Here is a 21,073-nt window from a genome sequence, read left to right on the forward strand (position 1 = left end):
GGGGCAGGAGGAAATGGGAAGTTGTTTAATGGGTGGAGTTTTAGCGTTGCAAGATGAAAAAGTTGTAGAGACTGGTTGTACAACAATGTGAATATACTTAACAGTACTGCTCTGCACACTTAAAAATGGTTGTGATGGTAAATTTTGTATGTATTTTACCACAATTTTAAAAATGTTTTAAATCAATAAAGTTAGAATGTTCTAACATTTTTTTGTTTTAATGTGGATGAAAGTATTCCATGATAAAATTAAAATGTTATATTTTAAAATGTGTTATATGATTTTTAAATTTTTTCTTTATTTTATAAATCTATTTGAATTCCAGTATAATTAACATACAGTGTTACATTAGTGTCAAGTGTACAATATAGTGATTCAACAATTCTATACATTCAGTGCTCATCATGATAAGTGTACTCTTAGTCCTCTTCACCTATTTTACCCATACCCCCACCCACCTTCCTTCTGGTAACTACCAGTTTGTTCTCTGTATTCAAGAGTCTGGTTTTGATGTTTTGGTTTTTTTTTTTAATTGTCTGTTTTCTTTGTTCATTTATTAAATTCCACATATGAGTGAAGTCATACGGTATTTGTCTTTGACTGACTTCTTTCTTTTTTTAGAGAGGGGGGAGAGGGGGATGGGGCAGGGAGAGGAGAGAATCTTTTTTTTTTTTTTAAAGATTTTATTTATTCATTTGACAGAGAGACACAGTGAGAGAGGGAACACAAGCAGGGGGAGCCCCAAAGGGAGAGGGAGAAGCAGGCTCCCCACGGAGCAGGGAGCCCGATGCGGGGCTCGATCCCAGGACCCTGGGATCATGACCTGAGCCGAAGGCAGACGCTTAACGACTGAGCCACCCAGGCGCCCCAAGAGGAGAGAATCTTAAGCAGACTCCACACCCAGTGCAGAGCCCAACACGGGGCTTGATCCCACAACCCTGAGATCATGACCTGAGCCAAAATCGAGTTGGACACTTAACCGACTGAGCCACCCTGGTGCCCTGCTGATGGACTTATTTCGCTTAGCATTATACCGTCTAGATCCATCCATATTGTCTCAAATGGCAAGATTTCATTCTTTTTTGTAACTGAGTAATATTCCATTGTGTGTATGTGTATATATCTATCTTTATCCATTCATCTATCAATGGACACTTGGGCTGCTTCCATTAAAATGTGTTAATATGATTTTTTAATAGACTTTATTTTTAGAGCACTTTTAGGTTCACAATAAAATTGAGCAGAAGGTACAGAGTTCCCATATACGCCCCATCCTCACACATGCATAGCGTCCCCTCCCCTCTTAACATACCCCACCAGAGTGCTACACTTGTTAAAATTGATGAACCTACATGGAACCTATGAAGTTTTATGTTTTTTTTTTAAGATGTTATTTATTTTTTTGACAGAGCACAAGCACAGGCAGGGGGAGTGGCAGGCAGAGGGAGAAGGAGAAGCAGGCTCCCCACTGAGCAGGGATCCTGATGCAGGAATCGATCCCAGGACCCTGGGATCATGACCCGAGCCAAAGGCAGATGCTTAACCATCTGAGCCACCCAGGCGCCCAAAATTTTGTATTTTAAAATGTATTCTTTGATTACACTTCGCAGAAGGAAGAAAAAAGTACAGTTCATTGCTTTTATACTGGGCTTTTTGTATACTTTTAAACTTCCAATTGCCTACAGTTAGGTATATATAGAAAGCATTTGAACTTAGGGATAGCTACATTATACATTTGTTTAAATATATATTTTTACTTCAGATATTGTTACAAATGAAATAGGACTCCTAAAATTGATAAATTGTGTTTGAGCTAATAAAATTGAAGTCCAGATCAAGTGTAAGAACAAATTCTATATTCTTGGTGTATCATACCTATAGTTATGATCCTAAAGATCAAAAGATCCTAAAGATTAAGAATCTTAAAATGTTTATGCTTTGACCCTGTAATTCTGCTTCTGGGAATTGAACCTAAGGAAGTATGGTAGAAGCTTGCTTAATCAACTCCAGACTAATTATGCTCTCCATTCTGTTTGCAAATATGTTGAGTGATACTGCTGTTTTCCTATTCTGTGGTGTGGTCCTACACTCTGCTTCAGCCAGTTTGCCTTCCAGCTACAGACCACTGGGAACACAGCTGTCATTGAACAAGTTGGATCTATTACTCGTTGTAGGGAGGGAACATGCCTATGGGAAATTGTGGGGTATTTCAGTAGGAGTGTTCAAAAGGATTTATTATAGGATTTGGGCTTATATAAGGAAGAGGGTCTTTGCTCTGGATGGGATATTGTTAGGATGTGGGCTGATTCTTTGGATATCTTAATCTTATCTAGGAGGCAGGCTGAATAGACAGAGACTGAAGCTACACCTGCTGGACAAGCAGCAGTCACCCCTGTCAGCCAGGAGAGGGGGATGTTTGGTATTTTGTAGGTTGCACAATGACCTTATTTTTTGTCCAGACACAATTTTGAAGTGTTTTTGTTTTGTCTCACTTTTTCATGGTCTCAGAGTGACCTTGTCTGATGTTGATGTTTTGTGAGATTGTTTATGTCCAACAGGAGAAGAGCATGGCCTAGCTTCCCCCAGGCCCGCTTCAGACATCATTAAGGCCTAGCTGTCAGTGTCAAGCAGTTTCCAGATGTTAGGGGCAGCTTTTTTCTTCCTCTTAGTAAGAATCAGTTGAAACCTGTTTATATCCATTGTGCTTTTTGTAATTATAGAATTTAATTAGATCGTGTATAAAACACCTATATTAGTGTAGAAAGGAAGAGGGATTATTTCAATGAAAACTTGAACATTTTTGGAAAGACTAAGGTGAATTGCTAAAAACGTTTTTTGAATTGCTATTGAATTAGGGATGGGTAAAAGGCAAAAACAAGTAGGCCGTTCAGAACACATTTTTACCAGAAGGGTTCTTTGTACTGATTGCTTTACAAGTATCTTCTGGTTCTCAGAAGTTAAAGAAACCCACATTGTAAATTGAAATGATATATCATAAGTATGATGTATACAATAAAGATGATGTGGAACTCTTTATCACCAGAGCCACAGTCACAGACAAGGAGTTGGCCTTGTAACAAAGATTAGTGCATTAATATACTTTGATATGTTTTAAGGTAAAAAAAATGTTTGAGGTATGTATATGTTCTTTTTTTGATTCCTCACTCGAAGCAACATTTTAAATTAACCTACCAACTATAGTTCTGATTGTCAGGTAACAGGCTTTTACTATGCCAAAAAAAAAAAAACTACATGAATGCAGATTAGGTGCAAAATTGTTCATTAAAACTTTATAATAGTAAAAAAAAGAAAGAACCTAAGTGTTTATTAATGGAAGTGATGAAATTATAATCAAAAGGTGAAATAGTATATACTTATTAAAAGTAATTTTTCAGATAGTCTTTTAACAAGAAAAATGCTCATATAGTATGAAATGTAAAGAGCAAATCACAAAACCAAATAAACTATGACCAGAATTTTAAGAATGAATATGTAAAAATTTTAAGTGCAAACAAAGCGTACATATATAATTTGGAAGGAAATGAACCAGGAAATTGACAGTTTACCCCAGATGCTGGGATTTCAGAGGTTTTAAATTTTGTTCTCTATGCTCTTCTGTACTTTCCAGGTGTTCTGTGATGAGTATATATTATTATTATTGTTTGTTTGTTTTGTATGTTTTTTTAATCAGGGGGAAGTATTTTTTTTTTCCTTTTAAAAAAGTTTTTAAATTCCACTTAGTTAATATACAGTGTAATATTAGTTTCAGGTGTACAATTTAGTGATTCAGCACTCCCATACAACACCTGGTACTCATCACAACAATGGGAAATACTTTTTTTTTTAAGATTTTATTTATTTATTATTTGAGAGAGAGAGAGATTGAGAGAATGAGTGGGAGGAGGGGCAGAGGGAGAAACAGACTCCCTGTGGAGCAGGGAGCCCGACTCAGGACTCAATCCCAGGACCCTGGGATCATGACCTGAGCCGAAGGCAGATGCTTAACCAACTGAGCCACCCAGGCGCCCAAGGGGAAATACTTTTCTTAAGAGTCCCTGGATTGGCAATTTTAGAAATAAATACCTGTGTTAATAGCAGTGTGGGTCTTTGCTCAGTGTGTTTCATTCAGTAATGGAAGCTCAATGTCAGAAGAGCTTTATGTTCTTCCCAAATGAGAAAAAAAAGCAAAGGCACGGGCATGATTTTTTTTTAGGTTGAGGCTCCTATGGATTTAATTGACAGGCTAATGTTTCCGACTTCTAAGGCCTAGTGTAGTAGACCTTATCTCTGAATTAAGCTTTTGTTGATTGCTCTAATCCCCACCCAAAAGCAAAAACTCCTTGTTTATACTCTGTTAGTGTTTACCATGCTTTGTTTAAAACAAAAACTGTGCATGTATCTTTCTCTTCCTACATTGCATGGTCTTTGGAAGGAAGAAGAGAATGACCACCTTTGTATTAATAGCTTTACCTTTGTTCCTCAGTAATTGGCTAAATGTCTTGAACAAATGTACAGTAGTAACCCCCACAATATGAAGATTTCCTGAAGGAGTATGTCTTAAAGTATCAGAGTCGATAGTAAAAAAAAAAAAAAATGTTCTCGAGGGCCCCCTCTAAAACCTAGCAGTCTAAGTGACAGGAAAGCCAGCCTATCAACAGCAGACTTTACATTTCGCCTGATGATTCTAGACTGTTTTCACAGTAGAACCATGTGTGAACATATAAATTGTTATAGCCATTTTGGAAGCATTTGGGTAATATGTTTTAGCATTTGGGCAGTATGTCTATCAAAATTGAAAATGCACATCACCTTTGCATTTCTAGGAATTTACCCTCCAAATATATTTGCACAAAGTAGACAGTCATATATGGACAAATATCCTTATTTAGAACACTGTTGTTAATATGTTTCTCAATAGGAGAGTGACTAGAATATTATGCTGCCATTTAGAATGAGGTAGGTCTGTTTGTATTTATGATGATGATGTCTGTCCTTTTATTATTATTTTTATAAGTAGGCTCTACACCCAACATGGGGCTTGAACTCACAACCCCGAGATCAAGAATCCCATGCTCTACTGACTGAGCCAGCCAGGCACCCCGATAATGATTGCTGTTCTTTATTAAGCCAGGCGCCATGCTATGCATTTGACATATTTTATCTGATAATTCTTATAACAACTATATGGCAGGCACTATTATTATCTATATTTTGCAGATGAGAAACTGAGGCACAGCGGTTAAATAATTTGTGCATCACTTGTAAGGGGCAGACCTGGTATTTGAATCCAGATAGTTTGAGGTTAAAACAGGTTGCACTTTTAACCTCTAAAATGCATATCCTCTTTTCTACTGATGGAGAAAGATCAAGATATATATTATTTTGGGGGGCGGGGCAGAGAGAGAATCCCAAGCAGGCTCCATGCCCAGTGTGGAGCCCAACTCAGAGCTCCATTTCACGTCTCTGAGATCATGACCTGAGCCGGAACCAAGAGTTGGCCCCACCCAACTGACTGAGCCACACCGGTGCCCCAAGATATATATTAAATGAAAAGCCGAATTGAATGTAAAATATGCGGTCATTTGTGTCTTAAATTTTTTTAAAAGTGACAGCACACACTGGAAGGATATAAAAGGAACAACAGTGGCTTCTTAAAAGGAGGGAATGGATACCCTTTCACTTCATATGTTTCTCTCTTGTGTGTGCTTAAATAATAGGCATATATAACTTAAAATTTTTAACTAAAATAAGTATCTGACCTTTTGAAAAATTGTAATACTTAATGAAGACATGCTGTAGTCATAAGTCACGAATGCTTAATCCATCTCTACTTACCTACTTCAGTATAGAGTTCCCCTTATTCTAATATCCTATCACCCTCTCTCAGTTCAGGATAATAGCTTTTTTTAAAACTCACTTCCACTGAGATTCATTGTTTACCTGAATTCGCTGTCAGTCCTTAAGTTTTTGATTGACATTGTACCTCATTTTTGTATTTTATCCCTTTAGATCACCTACATTTTTTATTGTTTCCCAAAGGATTTGAGACTGCTTACTGTATTTTATAAGTACAATTATATAGGCTAGGGGCGCCTGGGTGGCTCAGTCGTTAAACATCTGCCTTCAGCTCAGGTCATGATATCAGGGGCCTGGGATGGAACCTGCTTCTCCCTCTCCCCCTGCCTTCCGCTCTCTCTGCCTGTGCTCTTTCTCTCTCTCTCTCTTTGTCAAATAAAACAGAAAAAAAAAAGCTCAATTATATAGGCTAATATAGTTCTACAGTTGAGGTGTAAAGTCAACTTTTAGTTTCCTGGAAGTAGGAAAAAAGTTCTGAGTTCAGTAATTCTTGTGATTTGACAAAAGAACACATAATCATTTTGTTTAAAAAAGCAAAACAAAACTTTTTTTTCCTTTTTCTAAATTTTGAGAAGACATCTTTCATGGACCCTTTTATGCAGTTCATACTTCTCCAGTTGTTTGTTGTTTTTGTCTACCCAACTAAATTATAAGCTTCCTTAGGACAAATTCCATTTTACTCCATACTATTTTTGTTCTATCTATACCTAGAAAAATGCCCTATTTTCATAGTTGAAATTATAAATTAAGCAACAACTGCAACCCAGCTACATTTCAAAGATTATATTATTGCCACTTTTCAAAGATTCAATCTTTGAGCAATTTAGAAATTGATACTACTTTCATCCTTCTCAGCAGGGAATCTACTCTGATCACCCTCAAAAATCACAATTTATTTCTTAGTGGGTAGCTTTTACCAGGTTCTTTTGTAGCCACTACTTATTGAGTGTGTAATGTAAAAAGAATAGGAAATTTGTTTGAACTGGTGTTTTATGAGTTAAATATTTTTAAATATGGCCTATAGGTTTCAACCACATTTTTCTTTCTTTTAGGCCAAGTCATCAAGGCATGGGACATTGGGGTGGCTACTATGAAGAAAGGAGAGATCTGCCATTTACTCTGCAAACCAGAATATGCATATGGCTCAGCAGGCAGTCTCCCCAAAATTCCCTCAAATGCAACTCTCTTTTTTGAAGTAAGTCTGTGTGTGATGTTGCCTTGTTAGCATATGTTCTACTATAGTGCTGGCTCTGAAGCAACAAACGGGCAGAGGAACAAGGAACTAGGCTTGCTATTGAGAATCAGATCCAACTTATTTATTTTGGAGCTTGGCTTCTTGAATTGTTTCCCACAAACCCAAGGGGTGTGTGCCAGTGCTTTCTTAGAAACGTGTTTCTGGCACAGAAAGGTCATATCCAAATAAACAAAAGACACCAGGCTTAAGAAATAAAGATTCTGGTCAGTGGGGTGAGTATAACATACTCAAAATTGACCAGAAGACAGGTTGGAAACGTGGGAGGTAAGCGTTGAAATGTACCTAAACCAAATTGTAAGGTATTTTCATATTAAACAGGTTTACTATTTGTCACAGATCTCACTTCTGAATCATTAGAAGCAGTAGGTGGTGATAATGTTATTCATCCTGTGTTGAATTACATATATTTGTCCAAATCTGATTAAAAAAAAAAAATTAAGGGAGGAAATGCCTGAAACATCATAACTAGGTAAAAAACACCTTTACTTGGTCTTAGGCCTGATTCATAAGATTTATTTTTACATTTAAAAAGGGAATTCCATGAATCTGGGGTGGAAAGGTGGTGGCCTTTAGAGTCAGACAAAACAGTTCTGGGCCAGCACCTTGTAGCTCTGGCTTTGTGCCCACAAGGCAGCTTTCCTAGTATTTCCTGTCTGTCTTTGCGCTGCAACCCCACAGGATGCAGTCCTAGACATTATCGTTACGTGAAGGCTCTTTCCAGCTATTGAAAGTGCAGTCTTCCTTTTTTCCTACTTTCCCAATAACTGAGATGCATAGATAAATATAAAAGAGTTTTATTTTGTAGAATGAAAGGAAAATTGGTTGCCCTTGTCGTTAAGTATATTAAGTTGGCTCTGTTTGGTCTTTTCTCAGCCAAATCCTTTTTTCCTTTCTAGATTGAGCTCCTTGATTTCAAAGGAGAGGATTTATTTGAAGATGGAGGCATTATCCGAAGAATCAAACAGAAAGGAGAAGGATATTCAAACCCAAACGAAGGAGCAACAGTTGAAAGTAAGTATTGCTGTGACAGCAATACTTAGTCCTTAAAAGTTGGGTTCTATTTATGGGGATAAAATGGAGATTTCTTTCTAAAAATCTGTTTATAGTAATAAACAATTGCATATAGCCCAAGAACAGTTTTGGGGGTTTTATTTTATTTTTATTTTTTTTTAAGATTTTATTTATTTGACACAGAGAGACACAGCGAGAGAGGGAACACAAGCAGGGGGAGTGGGAGAGGGAGAAGCAGACTCCCGGCTGAGCAGGGAACCCGATGCGGGGCTCGATCCCAGGACCCTGAGATCATGACCTGAGCGGAAGGCAGACGCTTAACGACTGAGCCACCCAGGCGCCCCCAAGCCCAAGAATAGTTTTAAATTCAACATTTATTTAATAGTGACTTTATTTGGTAAATATTCATCCAGCATGTCCATGCCAGGTACTGTGCCAGCTTCTGTAGACCCAGAAAGTGAATAAAAGGTAATCCCATCCATCAAGTCCAAGTCTATGGACTCCTTCGTGTGCCAGCAACTATATTAGCTGCCTTACATATTTATTCATTTATTTCTCACAATAACCTTACAAGATAAGATTTATTATCCCCAGGTGGGAAAAGTGAGTTCAGGGAAGTTACATAAATTGCCCAAGATTACAGAGTTAACTAAACAGAGCAGTTAGATTGCAGTGCACTTCAGAGCTATCAAACCCATTTCACTGGCTTTCCTCAAGAAGAAAAAGTTCATTTTAGTTAGATCAAAATTGGATAATAGTGTTCATTTTATTCTAGGAGATCTGGGTTCAAGTTCTGCTTTGCCATTTATTGGGTGACTTAAAGCTATTCCATTTTTTCATTTGCTAAGTTGGGAGTAAGGATACTACTGAGGACTGAGATACCTGATCACTCCTCCTCCCTCCCAGAGCACGTTCTGTATCCCATCATGTACCCTGTTTGTCATCATGTACCCTATACTATAATCAGTGTTTGCCCCTTCCCCCAGTATACAACTTGAGGACCAGAATCTTTCTTCATCTTTTTGTTTCCAGCATCACCTACAGTGCCTTACACACATTTGGTGTTCGGTACATGCTCTCTGCATGGATAGATATTTGAAAGATGCCACTCACTGAGCTGAAGTACTTTAAAAAAGAGAGTTGTGAGAAAAACATGGAAAAGTACTTCCACTAAGAAAACAATCAAAGCACCAAACAAGGATGGCAATATGAATTCTGATAAAAGGCCTATTTAAAGTGAAGAGCTCATTTGGAACTGTAAACTAAAATGGTTGATTTTCTTATCTTTACTTTTGTATATACTATTTGAGACCCATGTTTCATTTCTGTGAGTCTGGCAAATTAGTTCAAATTGAGTTATTCATTTAGTTGGATACAATTATAAGTAGTATTACTGTACTATTGCAGTTGAAGTGTTTAGGTAGCTATCATTCGTGGTTAAGTTTTGGAATAAATGAAGAAGAACTCAAATGTTGGAGAAATACCTAGACCAGGAGTGAGAACTAGGATTCTGGCTTCAGCTGACCCTAACTAGCCATTGCCTCTCTGGGTGTTAACTTTCTTCCTTTCCAGTGACACAGGGGTAGATGTATTGATTTCTATGGTCCTACTAGTCCTGAACATTCCATGATAGAATTCTAAATGTTTATGAAAGTTACAGGGATGATAGAAAATTATCTTTAGCAAGTACGTAAAAGGTTATCTAGAACATACATTTTAATTTTTTATTATGAAAATTTTCAGACATTTACAGAAATAAATATTTTTCACTATGATATAGTAACTCCCCAAATTCAACAATTGATAATGTATATTTTTAAACTGGAGGTTTTTGGCAACCAAAACAAAAGGAAGATCTTTCCCCAGTTATAGACAGTGCCGCAAAGCTACCACTGCAGAGTTCACTTTGGGGCAGGCTAAATTAAATCAGATCTTGCTTTTAGTAATATTTTCAGTGGGAGTCTTTATTATGTAGTATTTCAGTGGGAGCTTTCTGTTTTAAAATAATTTTCAACTTATAGACAAACTGTGAAACTAGTACAGAGAATTCTCTTATATGCTTCACCCAGCTTCCCCTAATATTCACATCTTCCCTCACCACAGTACCTCTGTCAAAGCCAGGAAATTAACCTTGATGCAATACTATTAACTGTTTTGCAGATCTTATGTGAATTTCATCAGTTCCCACACTGATGTTCTTTTTCTGGTCCTTGGTCAGATTCAGGACCCTCTAATAGTAGTCTCTCCAGTCTGTGACAGCTGATCAGTCTTTCTGTGATTTTCATGACTTTAACACTTTTGAAGACAGCTGGCTGGTTATAGAATTTACTTCAGTTTGGGTTTGTCTGATTAAACTGAAGTTACACATTTTTTGAAAAATACCACATAAGTGGTGATGTGCCCTTCTCAGTTCATCATTATCAGGAGGTACATGATAGTGATGATATTAACTTGGGTCCCTTGGTTAAGTTGGGGTCTGCCATGTTTCTCCTTTGTAAAGTTCCTATTTTTGCCTTACTAAGTATCTCATTGGGAGAGAACTACTAGAAGACCATGCAGAGACGAGATCTTCTTTTACATCACACCTTCACATGCTGATTTTAGCGTCCATGAATGATTTTTTTTTTCCATGAATGATTTTTGTATGCAGCAGTTATTACTGTAGTATTTGCCTAATGGTGATTTTTCTATTTCCATTGTTCTTCTACAATTTAATTGGAATTCTGCTATAAGGAAGAGCTGCCTCTCCTCCCCTGTTTATTCAGTTATTTATAATAGTATGGACTCATAAGAATTTATTTTATTCTGTAGGTTATTATTCATTGCTATTCTTTTTTAAAAGTTTTTTTTTAAGTTTTTTTATTTATTTATTTGACAGAGAGAGACAAAGTGAGAGAAGGAACACAAGCAGGGGGAGTGGGAGTGGGAGAAGGAGAAACAGGTTTCCCACTGAGCAGGGAGCCCGATGTCGGGCTCGATCCCAGGACCCTGGAATCATGACCTGAGCCAAAGGCAGACGCTTAATGACTGAGCCACCCAGGCGCCCTCATTGCTATTCTTATTTGTTGCTCAAATTGTCCCAAGTTTGGCCATTAGAAGGTTCCTTTCAACGTACCTCCTTTGGTTTTTAAGCACGTCCTTACTTTTTTTTTTTTCTTTTTTTTAAGATTTTACTTATGGGGCGCTTGGATGGCTCAGATGGTTAAGCGTCTGCCTTCAACTCAGGTCATGCTCTCCGGGTCCTGGGATTGAGCCCCATGTCAGGCTCCCTGCTCAGTGGGAAGTCTACTTCTGCCTCTCCCCCCCCGCACTCATTCTCTCTCTCTCTTAAGTGAATAAATAAAGTCTTTTCAAAAATTATTTTTAAAAAAGATTTTATTTATTTTAGAGAGAGCGAGCAGGGGGGTGGGGCAGAGGGAGAGAATCCCAAGCCGACTCCATGCTGAATGCGGAGCCCGACCCAGGGCTCAGTCCCACAACCCTGAGATCATGACCCTAGCTGAAACCAACAGTTGGAGACTTAACCAGCTGAGCCACCCAGGTGCCCCAGTACTTCCTTACTTTTGGTACAAGATGCTCTAGGCTCATTTTGTAACTTCCTTGCCCTGGGACTGGAATCAGCCATTTCTCCAAGGAGCTCTGATTTCTTTTATTAGAGAACGGTATTTAGAAAGCAAGATCCGGGTGCTAGGTGTACTCACACTATGGAATGTTATTGCTTCTAGAACCTCTTAAGCAAACAGAGCTAGGAAATATATGTGCCTCAATATGCCTATATACACAACTATATGTATTCTTTATTAGTCTGTGTATATATTACAAACTATGAGTACATACTAGCACTTCCAGCTCCAGTCCAACACCACAGGTTCATTCTCACCTTCTCCCCTTGCTTATTTAAAACTGGTTTCTCCAGCAGTGAGAAACATCGCTCTCATTATCCACAATATATTTATTTGCTTAATTGTAGTTTATACAGAAAGTAGTTTTAGAATTGCTAACCCACACCCTGTGAAAAACAAACTTGCTAAATATAGGAAATATTTGTGTATAGTTCCTTTAGTCATGAGCCTTAGAGCATACATTGAAAACACTGCTTTCCAACTTAGGTTAGTTCTTTTTCCTCACTCCCTTCAGTATGGTTATGCCATTCCTTTATAATACAGTTACGTTCATTTGTTATGCTTGTGTTCCACACGCACTGGTTGATGTTAACTATTTATTTGTGTTTGGGGTGGATGAAACATTACCATGATTCTAAACTATACAAAAAGATACACACAGAAGTGTTCCTCCCCCCCCATCTGTACTAACCTGTTCCCATTTCCCCTTTATTTCCACCTTCCTTCCTACCTATTTTCATTGGTCACCAGTCACATTAGTTCCTGGCTTATACTTCTTGTATTTCTTCTGCAGAAATGAGCAGGTACCTGTATTTTTTCTCTTCTATCCCCTTCCCTTAATATACTATCAGTGGATTTTTAAAAATATTTGAATAATTCTTTATCTCATTTTACTTTTCCTGTTTCCAAATATCTTAAGAAAGGATAATGACTGATTTTTGTCTCTCATCTTGCTAGGATTGTACTTTCTTGGGAAATTTTAGAGTAAATGGTTTATTTTTACTTTTTCTCCCAAAAGCCCTTTTTGGTTTTTTCTGGAACAAATCAGTTTTATAAAAATGTATTTTTACTTATCAAGGGTAAGGTGTCCTGCTTTCCCTCTTTGAAACAAATTCACTGTGTGTGGGAGGAAGACAGAGGGTTGACTTAAAAGTGGTCTCTGTCCGAAACCACAATCACCTTGTTATTTTGGAAGTCTTCTTGGTCTTTACCAGTTTGCCTTTTCTGATAGCATCACCTGTACACTTAGATTCAAAGCCAGGAAGAAATCCCAGAACTAAAGCCAGTTCTGCAGTGAAAGCGAATAGGAGACAATGATGATCCATCATATAATATATCATTATAGACACACAAGAGTTACAGAGTGCCTGTCACTTCTGTGTAAAGGTACAGTGAGTAGTCAGGGGAGGGGCACACAGGCTTTGGAAGTGATAGACTTGAATTTTGAATCTTAGAATCACTACTTGATATTCTTATGACTTTAGACAAGTTACTTGACTACCTTGGGCATCCAGATTTGTCATCTGTAAAACAGGAATAATAATCTTTTACACCCACACAACAGGTTGTTGTGATGGTTAAATGTAGAAAGGTGCCTAGTACAGGACATTTAATTTCTTTTTTCTGCCCTCTGTATTCTGCTTATATAACTTGCTTCCTGAAAATAGATTTAAGGAAGGAAATCCTTGACTCCTCTTTATCTTATATCCTACATCCAGGTCATCAGCAAATCCTTTTGGCTCTACCAGGGTTGACCTAGAACCCATGATTAATTTGTTTTTGTTGTTAACAGTCTTCAAATTAATTCTGTAGCCTCTTAATACTAATTGTATCTAAATACTATTTCTCCAAGATGTTTGTTTGGTTTTCGAATAATAAATTGATGGACTAAATCAAAAGGCTTTTACTGAATTGTGATCTTTTGCTTCCTTTTAATTATTTTGTATGTGGAAGAGGAGAAAACTTACATTAGTTGACAGGATTTATTCTTCCTCAAAGAATTTTTTTTAAGATTTTATTTATTTATTAGAGAGAGTGAGAGAGAGCACAAACGGGAATGGGGGGGCAGGGGGACAGAGGGAAAGGGCGAAGCACCGCTGAGCAGGGAGCCCGACTCAGGGCTGGATCCCAGGACCCTGGGATCATGACCTGAGCTGAAGGCAGACACTTAACTGACTGAGCCACCTGGACACCCCTCAAGGAAATTTTACCCTCTCTGTCAGGATCCTAATAATTCAATCAATTTTTAGATTCTGTTCCAGTGTGCTTTTTCTTAGGTCATTTAAGATGACCATCTTGTAATTTTTATTCAAGCTTGTTCTCTTTCCATTAAAAAAAGTCACAGTGTTCTAAGGTAGTCTAATTGACATTGGGATGACGACTGATACTTCAGTTACCAGCAGTAGCTACATTGTTACCTTTAAGCTTTGCTTTCTTAGAAATCTAATCTGACTGACATAAGGCTCTAAATAGCTACCGCTCCTCCTTCCCCAAGTGCCCTGTCTTTCACATTTTTTGATTTGTTAACTTCAGTGCTTAGAGTAGACACATCAGAATGCTGGCTGTATGTGGCTCTCTTGCCTCACGGTGCCTTCAGCCACATTCGTCAGTGTTTTCAAATATGAACATTTCAGCAGAGCCATCTGCAGGATTGTTTGTTGGAATACCCTTCCTTCTCACCTCCTTTCCCTATCCAGATCCCCCTGAATTCTTAAGCAAGGGGTTTAGAGAATGATTTTAAAAAAGAGTAAGAAATCCATAGTCGGGGGTGCCTGGTTTGCTCAGTTGATTAAGCGTCTGCCTTCGGCTCAGGTCATGATCTCAGGGTCCTAGGATCGAGCCCCACATCGGGTTCCCTGCTCAGTGGGGAGCCTGATTCTCCCTTTCCCTCTGCCTGCCGCTCTGCCTACTGTGCTCTCTATTTCTCTGTCAAATAAATAAAATCTTTAAAAAAAAAAAAAAATCCACAGTCATGTTGGGAAATAGGGAGAATACAAGAAGTGGATCAGAAATTATGAAGAATTTCTGGAATATATAAAGTAGATAAAATTGGACTGATGGAAACTAGACTCAGGAAACCCAACTCAAAACAGGTGTAGAGAAGATCTCTGCAGAGGTACATACCATTCTTCTCAACAAACTTGGGCAGAACTCCAAGCTCACAGTCAGCTGGTACAAGGGAGCCAAAGCAGGCTATGGGGCAATCATCAGAGTTGTTTTAAAACAATATAGAACAGCTGGGGCAGTAAATTTTAGTAGCAGTACTCAACTTTGGCTGAATTTAGAATTACCTGGTTTGCTTTTAAAATCCTGAATGTCCAGACCAGTTAAATAAGAATCTTAAATCTCACAGGCTGGAACTCTAGGCACACACTTTTTTTTTTTTAAAGATTTTATTTATTTGATAGAGACACAGCGAGAGAGGGAACACAAGCAGGGGGAGTGGGAGAGGGAGAAGCAGGCTTCCTGCTGAGCAGGGAGCCCAATGCGGGGCTCGATCCCAGAACCCCGGGATCATGACCTGAGCCGAAGGCAGACGCTTAACGACTGAGCCACCCAGGCGCCCCTCTAGGCACACATTTTTAAACTCCCCGGGTGATTCTAATTTGCAACCAAGGATTGAGAATTACTCTAGGGTCTGGCTGTGTCTTTGCTCCCGGGCTAAAGTCAGTAAGGCCGGATTTCTTAAAATAAACTAGGGATCTGCCTCAGAAGACTCCATGTGTTAGGACTTGCACTAGAGAATGAGGACATAAAGTATCTTTGAACGTTTAAAGCAGATTTGAAGGGGAAGAAAAGTGAAATAGCTCTGCACAATAGTAAATAGGCTCAAGTATTTTGCTTCTGAAGTAAGACTTTTTCATATATCACCACTGGGGAAAGGTATCCCCAGCCTTCATGGGCACATTGTGCTCAGCTCATAGTAAATGCTCGGTAAATATTTCTGGAATCTCCACCCATAGATTTCCACAATCAGCCCACCACTTTGGGGAAAAGCCTACCATGGAAATGTATCTAATCACTTAGAAAAACTGTGCCAGTTATCGACAATCATTTGATCTTTCTGCATCCTTCCTTTATAATATGACCAGATAACAAAGAAACATCAGCAAGTACCCATGAGAAGAAGAAGTACCAAGATAGACTAAGAAGAAATAAAGAGAACTTTTAAAATATTTATTATTACTGGGGCGCCTGGGTGGCTCAGTCAGTTAAGCGTCCAAATCTTGATTTCAGCTTAGGCCATGATCTCAGGGTCCTGGAATCAAGCCCCATGTTGGGCTCAGCACTCAGCACAGAGGTCTGTTTGTCCCTCTCCCTCTGCTCCTCCTCCCCCCAACCCCCATGTGAACACACACACACACTCTCAAATAAATTAAAAATATTTTTAAAAAAAATAAAATTCTTATTACTATCTTCAGAGATACTTAACAGGACATTAAATTTACAAGTCAAAAAACCAGCTTCTCTGAAAAAGGAAAACGAAGATAAAGTTTCTGGAAATTAAGAAAATTATTGTCAAAATTGGAACTCAGAGGAAGGGTTGAAAGGCAAAATGGGCAGTCCCAGAATTCTGAATTGGTGATATAAGAAAGGTGGTCTAGGATCTCTCAGAACATAGAGCAAGAAAACCCAAAGATATGGAAGGTGGAAGAAAGAAGATAGGATTGAAAAATCAAAGATAGACCAATTGAATCTAATCAAACGTGATAGAAGAAAATTTCCTAGAGAAGATAGAAGAGACTTAGGAGTTGAAAGGGCCAGTTGAGAGGGGCCTACAGCAGTAAAGAGTGCTTTTTCACCTAGATACATTCTGGTGAAATTTCTTAATTCCACAACTTAAAAAGAAAATTTTGAACTTTTCCACGGAGGAATAAGCTCTATGCAAAGGAATGAGAATCAGAATGACATCAGACTTATCCATGACACTAAATACTACATGACAATGCTTTGAGCATTGCGACTCTGAGTATTTTGAACCTAGAGTTGTATACTTTGTTGATTCCTTTAAGTAGAAGAACAAAATCAGCTTTTTGGTATATGCAGACTCATGCCCTTTTTGAAAAAAATACTGTAGGATATACTAAAATATCACAAAAAATAAAGCCAAGAAGTGAAGACTTCAAGGCATAAGCAACATTAGTGAGCAAAAAAGTAATTTCCATAACATGTCAGTGAAGTTGGATGCATTTATCTTGACAGATCCCAGATATGGCAAAACTATGTTAAAAGTAATAATAGTTTAACAATCTGGAACTAGGTTCTGGGTCATTTTAACAAAATGTGGTGCAGATGGGAAATGGAGAGGGGAGGCAAAATTGTCGAAAATTATTTTCTTGGGGTGCCTGGGTGGCTCAGTTGATTAAGTGTCCAACTCTTGATTTCGGCTCATGTCATGATCTCATGGTGGTGTGACTGAGCCCTGCATCAGGCTCACGCTGGGCGTGGAGCCTGCTTGAGATTCCCCCTCCCCCTCTCCCTCTGCCTCTCCATCACCATCCCCCCTCCCTCACATGCTCATTCTCTCTCTCTCTTTTTGTCAATAAATAAATATCAAAAACCAAATGGTACCAAAAATTGGAAATAGAGGAGTGATTTCAGGTATGCCCATGTTGAAATCTGATAGAGCTATGAGGTTTTTTTGGTTTTGTTTTTTACATGCTTTTGAATTATTTGTGAATGTCCTGGTAAATTTTGTCCAGTAAGAGAGAGCAACTTCTTGAAACCACTTTATTATATGTTTTCACAAAGTAATATAGTGTGGCACGTGGTCTAAAATGGACAGTGTTTATTCTTTCAAATACCTTGAATTTATGTAGCTCCTTCTAAAAAGGCAGCTTCAAGTCTTCAAGTAGAATAAAATCTTAGTAGAAAATAGTCCTTTTTGTTATTTAAAGAAATCCAGCCAATGGATCATTTATTTTAAAATAGTATTAAAAGACAGAAGCTCCATATCAGTAAAAAATTTAAATAGCTCTTGGAATTTATTAAAAATAGGAGTACTGACTAATATTCAAAAAGGAAAATTCCCATAAGTGAGTGAAAATTACTACCATTTTCCTTAATGCCCTGTTTTCAAATTAATTGTTAAATAAAATTTACTTTCTGGCCTTGAACTGTGTGTTAGGCACTGTGAGGTACAAAAGAAGGGTAAGACATTGCCTTTGCCTCCCTGCTCTGAGTTTTATTCATACAGCGGCAGTGCTCTCTGTGGAGCACTAAGTGGCTTCTTGAACCAGAGTTCTAAAACATGTTTAATCTGGTATAATTTACCACTGATTGCAGGCAAATAATCATAGCTAACTTCCATTGAGTTCATCTCTGTGTATCCACACATATCACAGTGTCCTCACATAGTAGATACCCTGACGTAAGAGGGAACGAATGCCGGGTGCTGGGCTCAAAGCTTTCATTCGGGCCCTGATTTAATCCTCTCCGCAACTACTAGTTAGCCAGTCTTGTTTTCCCTCTTTTGTGGATGAGGCGACTGAGCTTCAGATCATTTAGATGACCTTGCCCAAATCCACAACTGGTAAGTGGCAGAAGGGGACTGGAATCCAGGTCTGACTAAAGAGCTCACCCGGTGTAGAGAAGAGTGATGCGGACTTGGGTTGGTGTAGAATTTATTGCTGTGCGTTTGCTTCCTGTTGAGACTAAGACCTATCATCTGTCATCCATTTGCATGAATTCTTCTAGTCAAGTAGTCAGGGCGCATGCCCGCCCTCAGCGTCAGCCCCTCGGTTCTGTCAGCAGTTGCGCAGTGGCATTTGGTCACCTCTCACGGTATGAAGTGCTGCGGAGGAGGAAGGAGGCTGGTTGGGGGCAATTTGACCACCCTGCTTGATGGGGACAGTTTCTCTTCTAATCGGTGATTAATATGCCTCTCCTGATTTTAGAAATCCATCTCTGTTTCCTGATTTGCCTTTTCAGGGGGTCATTAAGAATCCGCTGTCTCTTGGATATTCTGCTCTATTAGGCAGGCAGAGAAACTCATTTGGCATGAATTAGGCAGCAGAAAAAACCCTTGCCATGTGGGAGTAACCTGTCACAACCTGGTTTTCTCTGGCCAAATGACTGGTCTTGTCTAGTAGTAATGCCATTACAACATTCCCATTCAGATCCCCATGACCCAGTAATTGTTTTGGGAATGAGTGCAAAGCTATCAGACACCAGCTACTATAATTAGAAAAGGGAAAAACAGACACTTACCAGAGCTAACGTCTTTAGGCTGGAGCATTTACAGCACTTTTTTTTTTAAGGTTATGGAGCCTCCTTCTCAGTTTTGTTTCCTAAAATACAAATTCTACAGTTTTTGGGTTCTTGCATTCCGGTTTTTGTTACTGCAGTACACTCTCTTTTCCTTTTCCCCCCTATTTTAATCGGAGTACAAATTGCTGTCAGCACATCGAGTTCATGTGCCAGCCACATTCAGAACAGGGTGTTCTGTGCTCTTCAAAACAAAATTGCTCTAGGGCAGTAAGAGAACAATAAGTCAGAGCTCCAGTTTAAGTGATGTTTTGCAGCAGACCCAGCTTACTTGATGTGGTTACACTCGGATTGCGCAGCAAAGCTCGGGTAATTTCATTTGGTTTGACTTCATGGGGTTTGGAGGGCCTCCCCCCTCCAAGTTACATAGACTTTAAGTCAAGAGAAAATGTTCCTTTCTGTGTATTTTTTTTTTTTCTCTACCAAAAAAGCCCTAAGTAGAAGCATCCTGTATGTACTTTTATTCTCTTTGGGCACGTCATAGATCATTTACTTCCCGTAAATCATGCTGGTTGGAATTAGCAACAGACCTCCTGAGCCCTAGAGGCCGAGCTCCCAGTGAGTCATGATGGTTATTATTAAATATTTATTAAGTGAGTATTTGCACTAAGAGATGCAAGGTCAAAAGCAACCACAGGTCTTCCTTAGCCAGAGTTGCCACGGTTTTCTTTGGTATCAATTGTTGAGACAATTAAAAAAAAAAAAACAAAAACCTGAGCACTGGACCTGTAGGAGCCAGGCATGTTTGCATCTGTCACCAAGAAGGGGGCCCCCTGCTGTGGTGGTCGTGGTGTTTCTGTGGCTCCAGGGTGGTGTGTGAGCTCTTGTCAGCAGTCTTGTAGAACTTGTCACACCAGTGTTCTGAGGTTAGAAACCAGTTAGCAGAGAGATAGCCTTTGCTACTTGTAGATGTGAAGAATCCATGGGCCTGTGATACCTTCTCTTACTCTGACATTCCAGATGAAAAGGCGGTGGTTTTATAGGTACGTATGAACCGGTGTGTATGTGTGTGTGCATGTATCAGTTGAAGATTTGATGGTACTGTAGGTAGTATTCAGGTCCAAGTTAGAAGAGTTAGATTTACCAGGAAAAAAGATTAGTCGCAGATTTTTACCTTCCTACCAGGTAACCATAAACACTGGTTCTGTCATTTACTGTTTCTCTTACACCCAGCTGCTTTCATTATCATTTGCTTGCCTTCCTTATAATTTGAACCCTTTTTTTGGCTTGCTTGCTTCACTTCTCTTTCCTAACACGTTTATTAGTAGCCAATCTTTTCCCCCCTAATATGATGGGTTGTCCCATGTAAAGAGAACTTCTGAAATTATTTATATAATTTTAACATGAAGTATATGAATCAAGCTGAAAACTAGCCTAGGAAACTGACACACAGGCAGGAATCCTTTGCAGAGTCTCTGGATTTCCTGTTTTGAAAACACATTCAAACTTGATCAACCAAAAACCACAATGAATGTACTGATAGTTTCCTCCCCGACTAAATGTACTCTCCTTTAGGGAGGAAGATACTTCTAACAATAAACCTCAGACAGAAAAATCTGTCAGCTGAGTTGTGAAGTACTAGGATAGTAAGTCTCAATACTTGAGAATATTCCTCAGTTCATGAGCTGAAATTCACTTTGCTCAGCAGTTTTTTTTTCTTCATGAAGAGTATCATCGCATTAGTCAACATCAAATTTCTTGGGCAGATTTTAAAATATTTAAGAGCATAAACTTTTCAGAACTCACAATTCCTTTAGCAATATCAGCTTTATTTTAGTAAAAATATCTTAAGCCTTAGACACCCTGCAGAACCTCTCTAGATGTATCTGAAAATAATAATAAAGCTGAACTTATTTTGAAAATATTTTCTGGGGCGCCTGGGTGGCTCAATCGTTAAGCGTCTGCCTTCGGCTCAGGTCATGATCCCAGGGTCCTGGGATCGAGCCCCGCATTGGGCTCTCTGCTCAGTGGGAAGCCTGCTTCTCCCTCTCTCACTCCCCCTGCTTGTGTTCCCTCTCTCACTGTCCCTCTCTGTCAAATAAATAAATTTTTTTAAAAATCT

General features: G+C 38.7%; 1 protein-coding gene across 7 annotated transcripts in view; it reads left to right on the top strand.

The window, feature by feature from the left end:
* The window catches only part of FKBP5 (FKBP prolyl isomerase 5), a 117,950-nt gene that overhangs the window by 70,141 nt on the left and 26,736 nt on the right, over positions 1 to 21,073 (top strand). For all 7 annotated transcript variants that reach the window (XM_032409956.1, XM_032409954.1, XM_032409953.1 and 4 more), the window contains 2 exons: positions 6,909 to 7,051; positions 8,008 to 8,122. In XM_032409956.1, coding sequence (XP_032265847.1) covers positions 6,909 to 7,051; positions 8,008 to 8,122 — 258 coding nt within the window. The remainder of the gene's footprint in view (positions 1 to 6,908; positions 7,052 to 8,007; positions 8,123 to 21,073) is intronic.

Source organism: Phoca vitulina, unplaced genomic scaffold, assembly GCF_004348235.1.
Source record: "Phoca vitulina isolate PV1807 unplaced genomic scaffold, GSC_HSeal_1.0 scaffold11, whole genome shotgun sequence".
Classification (NCBI taxonomy): domain Eukaryota; kingdom Metazoa; phylum Chordata; class Mammalia; order Carnivora; family Phocidae; genus Phoca; species Phoca vitulina.